This window comes from Panthera tigris, chromosome A3 (assembly GCF_018350195.1).
Source record: "Panthera tigris isolate Pti1 chromosome A3, P.tigris_Pti1_mat1.1, whole genome shotgun sequence".
Classification (NCBI taxonomy): domain Eukaryota; kingdom Metazoa; phylum Chordata; class Mammalia; order Carnivora; family Felidae; genus Panthera; species Panthera tigris.
Genome location: NC_056662.1, coordinates 28,069,004 through 28,081,184, shown reverse-complemented (window position 1 = coordinate 28,081,184; position 12,181 = coordinate 28,069,004). Strand labels below are relative to the sequence as shown.

Genomic DNA, 12,181 nt, shown 5'->3' with positions numbered 1-12,181 from the left:
AGCTTGGGAATCTGTTTGCCTTCTGCTCTCAGGGCCTTGGTACTTACTGCTTTATGTGGGGGAGGGGGAGGGATTCTCTGATGGAGGAAGACCCTTCTTCCCCCCAGCCTTGTTGGAGACAGGTTCCAGCTAGTCTTGGGGGGGGGGCATTTGCTGGGTATTTAGGAGCCTGTGATACACCAGCCTGATTCTCTCTTACTCAAGAACCTTGAGTGGCCGGGCCTGGACCTCTGAAGCCCCCGTGTCTATCATCACAACTGTTCACTGACCCCTGGGATACCCCAGGCTGAAAGTGCTTGCTGCTGGGAGGTTCCACCATTATCCACCTCTCTTCCTTGAGAATAAGCATCACCTTCTCTGGGATTCTGTTTAAAAATGCCCTCCTCGTTACATGTACACACCCACACATACACATGCACACGTACAGGGGCACATACCTAGGCAGGGACATCTCACACACACACACACACACACACACACACACACACACCCCTTTCTCTTGTCTGACCTCGCTCAGAAGCCAAGGACACCTACTCTTTTGAAGCAGCTCCAAGCCAAAGCAACCACTGGATTATTGATAATGTTTTCTCTTTCTCCAGAAGCCACACAGGCCTTGCCGTTCCCAGGAAGCTAACCTCATAGCCACAGTCAGGTTCCCCCGCTCCAGGTTATGCTGGTATCTCTATCCTTCCTGCTCCCTCTCCTGCTTGGGTGGAGGAGGAGAGATGTCCACACGGTGTTTCCACCTGGCATTTTGGGAGGGGACTGTGTGGTCCTGGCTGGGAACCAGGTGAGCCAAGGTCCTGAAGTCACCCCTTCCCTATGGGCCATGGGCAAATCGCTCCACCCCTCTGGTCCTCCAGAATGAAACTGGAAACCTTTCCACTCTGCCTTGTCTGGTGACTCGGGAGATCAGGAAACACGAGCGGAGGGCATTCTAAAGTTAAGAGCATGTTACCCTATGTCCGGAGAGCTTTGGAGGGGCAGGAGGAGGGAGGAAGAAGGGAGGCATTATGAAGAAGCCCCAGGAGCTGGCGTTCTGTCTGGGAGAAAAGTAGGGTGTTGGCGGCACTGGTAAAGCCGAGATGCCTTCCATCGGGACCTGTTGGTTTCTCTGGGAGAGAGTAGACTCCCCTTGATGTCCCCAAGGAGGTTAAGTTTCACCTGAGGGAAGGAGACGCTTGCTGAGACCTTGTCCCAGTTGGAGTGGTAGGGAGCTCCTTGTTAGGGGAGGTATGTTAGGTTACTGGTCAGGTTGTTGGGTATCGTTAGGGATGGAGCATAGTAGAGTTGGGTAAGATTGAATCAAGAGACTCCCCCAGCTTCCAACCCCCATTCTTTAAGGAGAGCCAATGTCCCAATCCCCAGAGCCTGGCTCTCTGTATCTTCTGGTCTTTGGCCCAAATATCCTCTTCCCCAGGTCATTCCTCTTCCTGGGTCAGGTCATCCACGAGCAAATGAGAAAACCCCAGGATATCTGAATGGTGCCCCAGGTGGCAGGATTACTGCCCTCCTTCTCCCAGGAGGCCAAGCACTTCTGAGCTTTGTCCCTACTCAAATTTCAGAGGTCTGAGAGGGCGGCCCCTCTTGGAGGGGGCCGACTGAGGATGGTCCATCAGGTAAGAGCAAATGGGAACTGGCTTTGGAGTCTGACTGCCTGGATGCCTGGTAGATGCCTAATGTCCCTGAGCCTCTGTTTCTTCCTCTGTAGACCAGGGATGCTAATAACAGCACCTTCCCCGGGAAGGCATGGTCAGCAGTGAATGAGATACCTGTAAAGCACTTAGCCTGGTGCCTGGCACTCCATAATTACTCAATACTATTAGCTATACCCATTCATTCATTCATTCATTCACTCACATCTAATCAGCGCTCTTCCCTGGGCAAGGCACTGCAGGAACACACAGCCCCTGCCCCTAAGTTAGTCACAGAATGCCTGGGGCAACAGGACAGTGCCCATCAGGCTATGCGTGTGAGTGTGCAGAGAAAGTATCTGACTGAGTTGGGGGTCAGGAAAGGCCTTCCTGGAAGCCTTTTGAGGATGACTAGTAGGAATCGTAAACAGTGAGGCAGCGTCTGACATGAGGACAGCTATCTGATGCGGGGAGCAGGAAAGGTATACTGGGCAGGGGAACAGCATGATTAGAGGCTCAGTGGCATAGAAAGCCCAGGGTTTAGCGGGGAGGGGGGTGTGGGGGGAGGGTCTGTAGGGTCTACGCTGGGGTGTTGAGACGAGGCACGCTGGCAGGCATGTGTGTCTTCGTGGGGATGACCGCAGTCCTCCACTCACAAGGTCGTTAAGAGGACTCTGGGTTCACACTGGTATAGGGCATAGCACGGGGTCCGGGACATGGTGAGAGCTCACTGCCAACCGTCAGATGTGTGTGGCAGGAAGACTCTTCTGATGGCAGATGTATTATAGGGACGACACTGGCACTGGGGAGGCCAGTCCGTGGGACTGTGGTCTCCGGCTGTGGCCAGAGGACATGACCTCGAGGTGGAGGCTGCTGCTCTCCTGGGCCTAAGGGGAGGTTCAGGAGTAGAAGGATCTTCTGGCAGGAAAGCCGGCCCCGGGGGGAGCAGGGAGGGTAGGGGAAGGAGGGGCTGCCATGCCAACCTCTTCCCTGGAGGCCAATACTGACTCAGTGTCAAGGGCATTCAGAAAGGGCCATGTCCTTCCCACTCCCAGCTCTTCTCTTCCTCCAACCTCCCTGTTCTCCTCTTTGACTCCTTTCTCTATGTCCACACCTCCTTTCAGTGAAGCCACTCCTGGGGGTTAGGGGCCCACAGGCGAGTTGTCACAATTCCAAACTCACCTGTTAGCCATCTGATCTTCCTCCTGAGAGTCCCCACCCTCTCCCATCAAACATGAACGCAGGGCCCGGTGCACATGCCTGCAGAGCTCAGCAGGTCACATTCACGAGGGAAGCAGGTGGCTGTGGACAGCCAGGGCAGGATTAAAGGGGTTCTTGCTTCAGCTCTGGCTGCCCAGTGCCCTGTGGTGGAGGGGCTCATGCTCGCCAGAGCTCCTGATTTTCCACGAGCAGCTGGACATCTGGACATTGTGGGTAAAAGGATGCCGATGGGGATTATCCCACGGCCTGGGAAATGTCACATTTCTGTCACAGGCCAAAACTGAGGCCACGAAAGTGTCTGGTAAGATGCCGACTGCGGGGCCCAGATATCCACCCCTCGCCCTGCCCAGTCACTCAGATGGCTGCGTCCTCCAGAAGTGGACAGACCTCTGCCTCTTGGCTGGAGGTTTGAAGGGCAAGGCCTGCGGACCACCTGAGTGCTGGCCATCCGAGGATCCTTCGTTCAGTCTTTCAACAGATTTGCGCCCCAATTCTCTGCTAGGGTTTGGAGATACAGCACCGAATAGATGAAAAACCTAAGGAGAGTACTCTTGAGAGGGCTCGAAATGCGTCCCCTGGAACTCTGGGGTATTTGTGAACAAGGGGATGAGGTCTGTTTCTGACTGGAGAATTTCTGATGTGGGAGGCCACAGACGTGGCCTGTGCTGGCTTGAAGGGACAGCGGTGCTGGGGATCAGGGAGGATGAAGGGCAGTGCAGCCTTCCCTCCTGGTGTTCTGAGGCCCTGAACTTTAGGCATATGGAGGACCCCGTGGCTCGAGGGGCCCCAAGTGTTGGTGCACGGAAGTGAGAGGAGGCTGGAGCTGCTGGGGCACAGGTGGCTGTGCGGCCCGAACGGTAACTCAAGAAGCAACTGGGCTGTGAGCCTCTGGTGGACTAGATAAGCCCCCACTCTCTCTGAGGGTCCAGGACAAAGCTCCTGGCACCCCACAAAATTACACCTACTGGGTCTACTGGGGACCCCGGCATCAAAAAGCCCGCCCAAGCCAGACAGTGTGGATCAGAGCAAGAGTACCTCCCCCCACCCCATCCCCATCACTGCCAGCGAAGAGATACTTTGCTGTTTTCCTTCTCCTTTGCCCTGCCACAGAGGAGCAGCAGAAGGTCCAAAAGAGGTCAGCGGAGACCTCCTGGAACTGGATGTGAGTTGGAAAGTTCTAGCTGGGACTGGACCAAGCTGGAGAATCAAAGGGATGAGTTCTTGCTTGGGCCATGACGCACAGGTGAGAAAGGGGGCACTGACAGAGGTCCGCTGAATGAGAGAAAACTCTGTCTGTAAATGTCAATGAACCAGTTACGCATTACACACACGGGTCATTCCGTTTGTAAGTGACATCTCATGATGGTCTCTCTGCCAGGTGCTCCTCTAAGCATTTACAACTAGTAGCTCATTTAAACCTCATGACACCTTGCAGAGTAGGTGCTATCATTATTTCCGTTTTACAGATGGGGAAGCTGAGGTTAAGTGACTTGTCTGCTGTCACACAGGCTGGTACACAGCAGAGTCAAGACTCAGATTTAGTAGTATGCCATCATGCCTCGTGTTAAGTTTAATAACATGCAGGCCAGAGCTTGTGTGGAGGCAGATCTGGGCCGTGGGCCGCTACTTCGAGGCCTGTGGTTTAAGTGTACTGGGGAGCTCTGTGGGGAGGAGGCAGAGGGCAGGTGGGGGAGTACTGAACTCGGCCAGGCCCATGGCTCCCTTAGAATCATGGAATCTCACAGCTGGACAAGATCTTGGAGACAGCTCCACCTTTAGCCCCATTTTACAGGTGGGGAAAGACATAGGGGGGTAGGACTTGCCCAGGATCATCATGGCTCAGGGCCCCTGCTTGTCTTTCTCTTCTTCATAGGCATAGGCTTCTCACTTGAATTTATGTCCTGGGAACCAAGCAGCCTACAGGATGAAACTGCGGTCCTGTGATTCTAACTGAAGAAGAGGGGCAGGGCGGGGCTGTGTCTTGGAGGCAGGACACCCAAGTCCAGGTCCTTTTCTCTTAGGGATGCCTGCCTGCCTGCCCCAAGAGTGGGCCATCCTGGATTGGAGAGTGGCAGACACGATGCGGGCTACCCTGGCCCAAAGGCTGCGGCAGAGAAGGTTGGTGCTGACCAGGGTGCTGAACCTGGACCGTACCTCCCTTCATCGCTCAGACCAGCTGAGGGGAGAGGGTGAAAGGGAAGGAGATTCATCTTTTGTCTCGGGGACCAACATGACTGTTTGGGGCAGTTTTTAGTGGCGCTACGATTTCTGTGGTCTGTGAGGCCTTGGGAAAGTCACTCAACTGCTCCAGACCTGCTTTTTCAGCTGCTTAATGAGGAGAGTAGCTTCTATTCTACTCAACTTGGAAGGTAGAGGTGAGCATCACTTGGGGCCAGGTGACAGCCCTGTGTAGACTCCAAGCCCATCTCTGGGGCCTGGTGAGGCCTCTTAGGAGCTCATGCTCACAGAGGGGCTTCACAGGCTTGTTTCTTCCTCTGAAATGGGGGTCGGGTTGGGTAACTTCTGACGCTCTTAACCTGGGCGCTCTGGGCCCTGTGGCCTGTAGGTGGACGTACTCAGGAACACGATATACACATCGCAGACTTGGGAGTCTTAGAACATCCCCGGGATTGTGCTGCATTGTTCCTTTCTCATACAAGTCCTGACTTGATTTTCCAGCTTCAGGAATGGGTTTTGCACAGAGACCCATGCTCTTTCCCTGGAGAGGGCATGGGGATCTGGGGAAGGCAGTTCTACGAGAAGAGCACTGGCTTTAGAACCAGGCCGACCCAGGTTCCCATCATGGTTCTGCCATCCCTAGAGGGGCAAGCCTAGCACCTCAACCAGTGCTAACAGTGTTTACCTTGGGGGTGGCTAGAGTGGTGGCTAGGAAAAGCCAAGCACGCCATGGGCACCAGATAAGTGCTTGTTGCGTGCACTGGAGGACAGCCTCATCCTTGAGCCCTCATGAGGCCTTATCTATCCATATGGCCTCCTGAGCTCCAACTGTGTGTTAAGACACACTATTTGGTCAGACCTTGTAACAGTCCTGGAGGTGCAGGTAATGTGCATTTTGCAGATAAAGCCACGCACCGGCAGAGGGAAGTCTGTGACTCACATCCATGCCAGCCTGATTCTTAGACTCCTGCTTGGCTTTGAGGAAGCCAAGCTTACTGGACCTTTCCAAACCCTCTTTTTCTGGACTAGACAATGAGGATACTACCTTATTGTGGTTATTATGACTTGAAGATATATGCCATTTTACAAGGGTACATGCAGTTTTAGAAACATATGTGAAACACATGTGAGTGACCCATGGGAGCAAGGGAACGGAGTGGGTATCGGGGGTAAAACCTGACAAACAAAACGAGGGAATTCTTACGTGCCTCAGTCATAGTGTGTCACGAACCAAGAAGACTGGCTGAATTCTTTGCACCTGACGGCCAGGTAAAAGGAAAAGACACAAAGAGCGTACAAAGAGCGTCTCAAACGTTTAATGTGCACGTGAATCACCCGGTGAATTTGCTAAAATGCAGATCCTCATTTACCAAGTCTGGGGTAGGGCCCGGGACTCTGCATTTCTCACAAGTTCCCACGTGATGCTGCTGGTGCAGCGGGTTTGAGTAGCAAGGATCTAGTCTTCGCTCCTGGAGAGTTCTCAAACTTACGTGATCATATGAATCTGAGGAACCCATGACCAACAGATTTAAAAGCCCGACCCTGGAGATCTGGATAAAGGTGTGGGTTGGGGCCAGGACATACTGTGTACTTTGAGCAAGGAGGTACTTTGAGCCTCAGGAGACCGTGAGGCTCGAGCAAGCTGGGGAAGGGTGGCTGTGGTACTCCTCTGTACCCTGGCCAACAACGCAGACACAGGACACGGAGTAGACAGAAGCAAAGGGAATCACAGCCAGCTCCAGGAACTGGGAAGGAAACAAGGCAAGGGAGAGAAGATGGGGCTGTGGGGGTTGCGAAAGACAGTACAAGTGGTCTATGGCCTGCCACCAGAAGATGAGGATTTGGAATCCAGCTTTTATTCTCCTTGTAAGCCATCGGGCAAACACAGAAATTTCAAACCAAGCAAGAGTGGTGCCATGAACTGCACCAGACTTGGAAACTCCCCTATAGGCCGGACCCATCCTGTACCGCATCCTGACCAGAGCTTCCCAACTCAAACCCAATCCCTTTGTGGCTCACCAGCCATGGTCACCCCAAGGCGGCGATGACCAAAGCCGTCGTCTGCTCCCCTGAGGTGACTGGTTCTGGTCTCTCTCGCTCAGCCCAGGTCAAGTTCTTTTTCTTAAAGATAAGCCAAAAACACCTCACACCTACTAGGATGGCCACATGCAGGAAGACTGACAGGCACTGGCGAGGATGTGGAAAAACGAGAAGCTTCGCACCCTGCTGGTGGGAACGTAAAGTGGTGCGGCCAGTTTGGAAAAGTCTAGCAGTTCTTCAAAAAGTTACACGATTATGATGCGATCCAGCATATACCCAGGAGGAATGAAACCCTAGGTCTACGCAAAGACCTGTACACAAACGTCCACGGCAGCACAAAAAGTGGCAACAACCCAACACCTGTCCGGTAACTGAGAAGTGGATACGGAAAGAGGGATATACATAAGAGACTCTTCAATAGAGCACAAACCGAGGGTTGATGGGGGGAGGGGGGAAAACGGGTGATGGGCAGTGAGGAGGGCACTTGTTGGGATACGCGCTGGGTGTTGTATGGGAGCGATGAACCACGGGAATCTACCCCCCAAACCAGAGCACACTTCACGCACTGTATGTGCGTGAACTTGACAATAAACTATACTTAAAAAAAAAAAAAAGAAAGAAAAAAAGAGAATGGGGGTTTCTGTCCACACAGCGGCATTCTTCAGCCAGAAAAAGGAATGCAGCAGTGACACACGCTACAACATGGAGGAACCTTGAAGATGTCAGTGAAAAGAAGGCAGACACAAAAGGCCACGTGCCGTGTGACTGTCCCTGTGAGAAGTGTCCAGAACAGGCAAATCTTTAGAGAGAAAACAGACTAGTGGTTGCCTGAGGCCAGGAGCGGGGCAATGGGAGGGACTGTTAATAGGTACAGGGTTCCTTTTTTTTTTTTTTTTTTTTTTTGAGGTGGTGAAAATGTTCAGGAGTTAGATGTGGTGATGGATGCACAACACTGTGAATATAGTAAAAACCGCTGAATTGCACACTTTTAAAAGGTAAACTGTGGGGCGCCCGGGTGGCTCCGTCGGTTAAGCAGCCGACTTCGGCTCAGGTCACGATCTCACGGTTCGCGGGTTCGAGCCCCACGTTTCTGTGCTGACAGCTCAGAGCCTGGAGCCTGCTTCGGATTCTGTGTCTCCCTCACTCCCTGCCCCTCCCCTGCTCATGCTCTGTCTCTCTCTCTCTCAAAAATAAAGATTAAAAAAAAGAAAAAGGTAAACCTCATGGGTACATGTGGGTATATCTCAATAAAGCTGTTTTTTTTTTTTAATTTAAAAAAAAGGAACAGGTTATTAAGTGCTGATATTTATTGTTAAGGATCCCACCTTTCCACAAGGCATACCCTGGAACTGTTCCCGCTCGGCCTGGTGATTACTCCTGGCTGGAAGGAGGAAGTGGCCTAGACTACAACAAACACTGACAGCGTGACGTGGAAGTTCCTGAAGGCCCCATTCACTTCCCCCCACAGAACTAAGACACGATGTTCCTCAGTGTCCTTGATACAAGGAGACCCACGCAAAAAATGGCTGATTCTGCAGATGAGAATCACTGAAGTTTCTGTTTTCAGAAAACAATTATGTATAGGACTATCCTTTCAACCTGTGCTACTAGAAAAACCAAGTGCCAAATTTATTGTCTGAATCCTCTTTTCCTTAAATCACAGATCTAAAAGTGATCTGCTTCCTTGCTCATCTGATGGTTTCTAGTGTGATGTTCCTTTAATGCTTCCTTTTATAATGAAGGATGCTTATGTGACCAAACTGCCCCAAGTCCTTCCCGTAGCCAGCATGACCCAATTCTAAAACAAAAACACTCCACCCATTTGTAGGCCCTTAAGGAAGAAGGCTAAAGGCTTCAAGGTGGTCTTCACTAAATCAGTGCTTGAGATGGGGTCTCCCAGATATGGCCAGGGCACCTGCTCATGCTGGCCTCCCCACCCAAGCCCCAGTTGAGGGTACCCTTAACCCCCTCTCAGGCAGTTCCAGGCTACAGCATATTAGCAGACACCTCAGGAAGGCTCTGGTAGCCTACCCTGTGCCCACAGATAAATAATGTGTCCTCATTTAGGAGAAAGAACCCAAGGATCTGAGAAGCAGAAAGGCCCATCCATGGACGCAATGCTAGCTGTGGAGGGAAAGTGCCTAGTGCCTTGATCTCTTGCCTCTGGGCCTGGTGCTCTATGGTGCTCTCTCCACTCCAGCACAGGGGGGGGCTCATCACTGACCGTGTCTGTCAGGCCTCGGGCTGAAAAGAATCCGGAGAACACCAGAGGTCAGGTGGGCCTGGACAGAGGACACAGGCTTCTGGAGGCTGGGGCTCCCTGGGGGTGAAAGGCCCTCCTGGGTTGTTTCCTGCTTCACTGGCTCCTCCATCCACCCCAGCCACTGGCTTCCAGAGGCTGGGCTCCCTGCTCCTACGAGGGTTCAATACCACACTCAGATGGAGCCCGTGCTCCTGTGCTTTTCTTGCGTGGGCCCCAAGGGGCACGGAGTTACCCTGTAGGTAAGCACCACACAAAGCGTCAAAAATTCATTCTTTTCCTTTGCCCAGTTCCGAGAGGTGGCCACACACAGAGGCAGGCATCAGAATGTTGTAGAGTAGGAAGGGCACCTCCCAGGGCAGCAGGAAAGCCCTGGGAAGGGAGAGCCCTGCTTAGGGTCAACTCGGTAAGTTAGTGGCAAAAATGAGATCAGCCTTCAGGTCTGTGCGGGCAAGCAGAACTGGAGGATTCTGCCCTTCTCCGCATGACGCAGTCCCTCTGCACTGTGCCTGCCCCTGTGAAAGTCTTCCTTGTGGCCTATGCGGCCTATGGGGCTTTCTAGTCTCTCATTTTCGTCTGTGTAGCCACACTGCAAAAGCAATTTATGAAGGGAAGGTGCCTGAGAAGCAAGAACAGGCCCTGGGTAGGAAAAGAGTCATTTGGCCCCAGAAAGATTTCAACTCTAAAGTCTCAGAAATGGAAGGAGCTGCGCAGAAAAGAAGAGTGGGAGCCTGGCAACATGATTTTTGTATTGACATTTGGTTCTTATAATAACATCCAAAATGCGTTCTGTTCTTACAGTGCTGCAGCTGCGACTGCATCGGGCCGAGGGTATATGTTGCCGAAGTGTCCCTTGAGAAGTGTGCGGGAGCTGGTGGTGAGAGAGACACACAGACTGCTCTTTGGGACCTATATGCAGCCGGGTGGAGAGCTGCAGCAGGTGTCTTGGCTCTGACAGGGGGTGGGGAGGCAATCCCAGCCAGCCTGCAAACACATGGGCAGAGTCCCTCGCCCCCAGACCGCAAGAACACGGCTGCTGACGGGGCCAGCGGCGGCAGCTCCAGGAGAGTGGAGGGAAGGCTGGGATGTTACATTCTTGAGGCCTTCACAGGTACATGTCATCGTAGCCCGGTGGGGGGAGATGGTCTGGGTTAGGTCTGGAATGGAAAGAGGGGCTGGTGAGTTGGGAGTGATGGCGGGGTCAGGGGCGCACAGGCAGACGGGGCCTGAGCAGAGGGAGCCTGCCCTCCAGAACAACGTGGTGCTCTGTGGGGTTGAAATGCACATGCTCTACAGCCATGATCCTGACTCTCCCACCCTGGGTAAGTTAATTCATCTTCCAGGGTCTTGACTTCTGCATCTATGCAATATGCACAGTAATATGTACCCCTAAGTGTTGGTATTAGAATCCAGCGTCCTGACACGGACTTAAACTTCAGTGAGTATGAGCAGCTCCTCCTCTGAGTGCTCCCTGAGGGGGCTGGAGGAAGGGAAGCACCGAGGGCTGGGGAGCTCTGGGGAGGCCTCAAGCATGGGGCCCGGAGGAGGCTCCACTCCCTCGGCAGTGGGGGATGACGGAGCCAGTGGTGACTCCGCACCTAGAGTCAGACTGCTTGCTCCCGCAACGCTGAGCTGAGCTGAGCTGCCATCAGGCCCTATTTCTCAGCGGGCCTGAGTGAGTACCTACCCAGACGGGCTGGTCCCAATGGGTCCAAAGGGGTCAAAGCGTGCTCCTGGGGGCACAGCGCCTGGAGGAAGACGGTTTGGGAGGCCCGAGGATGGGTCAATGAGTGCTCTCGGGAAGCCAGATCTCAGGGGATCCACGATCATGCCACCTCTCCGACACCTGAGGCAAGAAGAAAAGGTGGGTAAGCAGGTGGGGCGAGGAGCTGCTGGAGAAGAGGCGAAGGAGGTGAGTGGACTAAAAATGCCTGGGATACGTACTCTGGAGAGCTCAAGCAGACACTGATGGACGGTTGCCCGGGAGTCAGCAGGAAGTGGGCAAGAATAGGAACACCAAGAGCACACCTTTCCCGGCATGTACGGCCTGCCCTTTCAGCTTTCCAGGCTGCCCAAACCCACAAAACTGAGATCCCTGCCATGTTCTACATCCAAGGGGGACAACTTGATCAAGAACAGGTGCCAGAACTTGCCAAGGTCAACGGAGAACCATCATAAGGTTCTGTAGGGCACTATTTTAGGTCTAAGGACTAGTAATGGCATTGGGACAATTCCGGATGATGGCTTTCTTGCAGTTTCCTGAGAGCGCCTCAGGGTGATCTAGGACTGCACGTGGACTGCCCAAATCTGGCTCCTGATAGCATCTGTCCCTCAAGGAGTTCCACGCACCTGACCTCCTGTGCTCAAAGCAGGATGTGTGAGCTGATGTTCCCCAAACTTTGCGGCCACTGTTCAAGCTTAACTTCAGGCTCATGCGATTTCCCACTGTCTAAAAATGAGGTGCTCAAGTTGGGGTCGCTTTGCAGCACAGGTTGAAATCTACCCGGAAGCATTCAGAGAAGACAGGGCCTGGCTAGGCTGTAGTGACTTTGTTGGGTGCACGACAGAAACCACACACACAGTCTACTGGGGATCAGAGACTCCCCTGAGCAAGTGAGGGGACTGCTGAGGAGCCCTGAACTGCCCTTCAGTCTGTCGCCCACCATGTGCTCTTCAGCCTGCACCTGAGAAACCCTTCCATCCAAGGGAGGCTGCTGTCCTCCGCCAGGGCCAGCGGGGTCAGCTAATGACAGGGGAGTTGTCTGCTGGCTTGCTCGGCGCCTCCCCCACCCCGCCAGCAGAGCTCTCCCTCACTGCTGCAGGCACGGCAGAGCGGAACAGCGGCGGT

At 53.4% G+C, this 12,181-nt stretch overlaps 1 protein-coding gene across 3 annotated transcripts in view; it reads right to left on the bottom strand.

Annotated features, from left to right (window-relative positions):
- Nucleotides 1-10,062: 10,062 nt before the first annotated feature.
- The window catches only part of PSMF1 (proteasome inhibitor subunit 1), a 46,737-nt gene continuing 44,618 nt past the window's right edge, over nucleotides 10,063-12,181 (bottom strand). For all 3 annotated transcript variants that reach the window (XM_042980717.1, XM_042980716.1, XM_042980718.1), the window contains 2 exons: nucleotides 11,021-11,179; nucleotides 10,063-10,490 (listed from right to left, as the gene is read on the bottom strand). In XM_042980717.1, coding sequence (XP_042836651.1) covers nucleotides 10,439-10,490; nucleotides 11,021-11,179 — 211 coding nt within the window. In that variant the 3' untranslated portion in view covers nucleotides 10,063-10,438. The remainder of the gene's footprint in view (nucleotides 10,491-11,020; nucleotides 11,180-12,181) is intronic.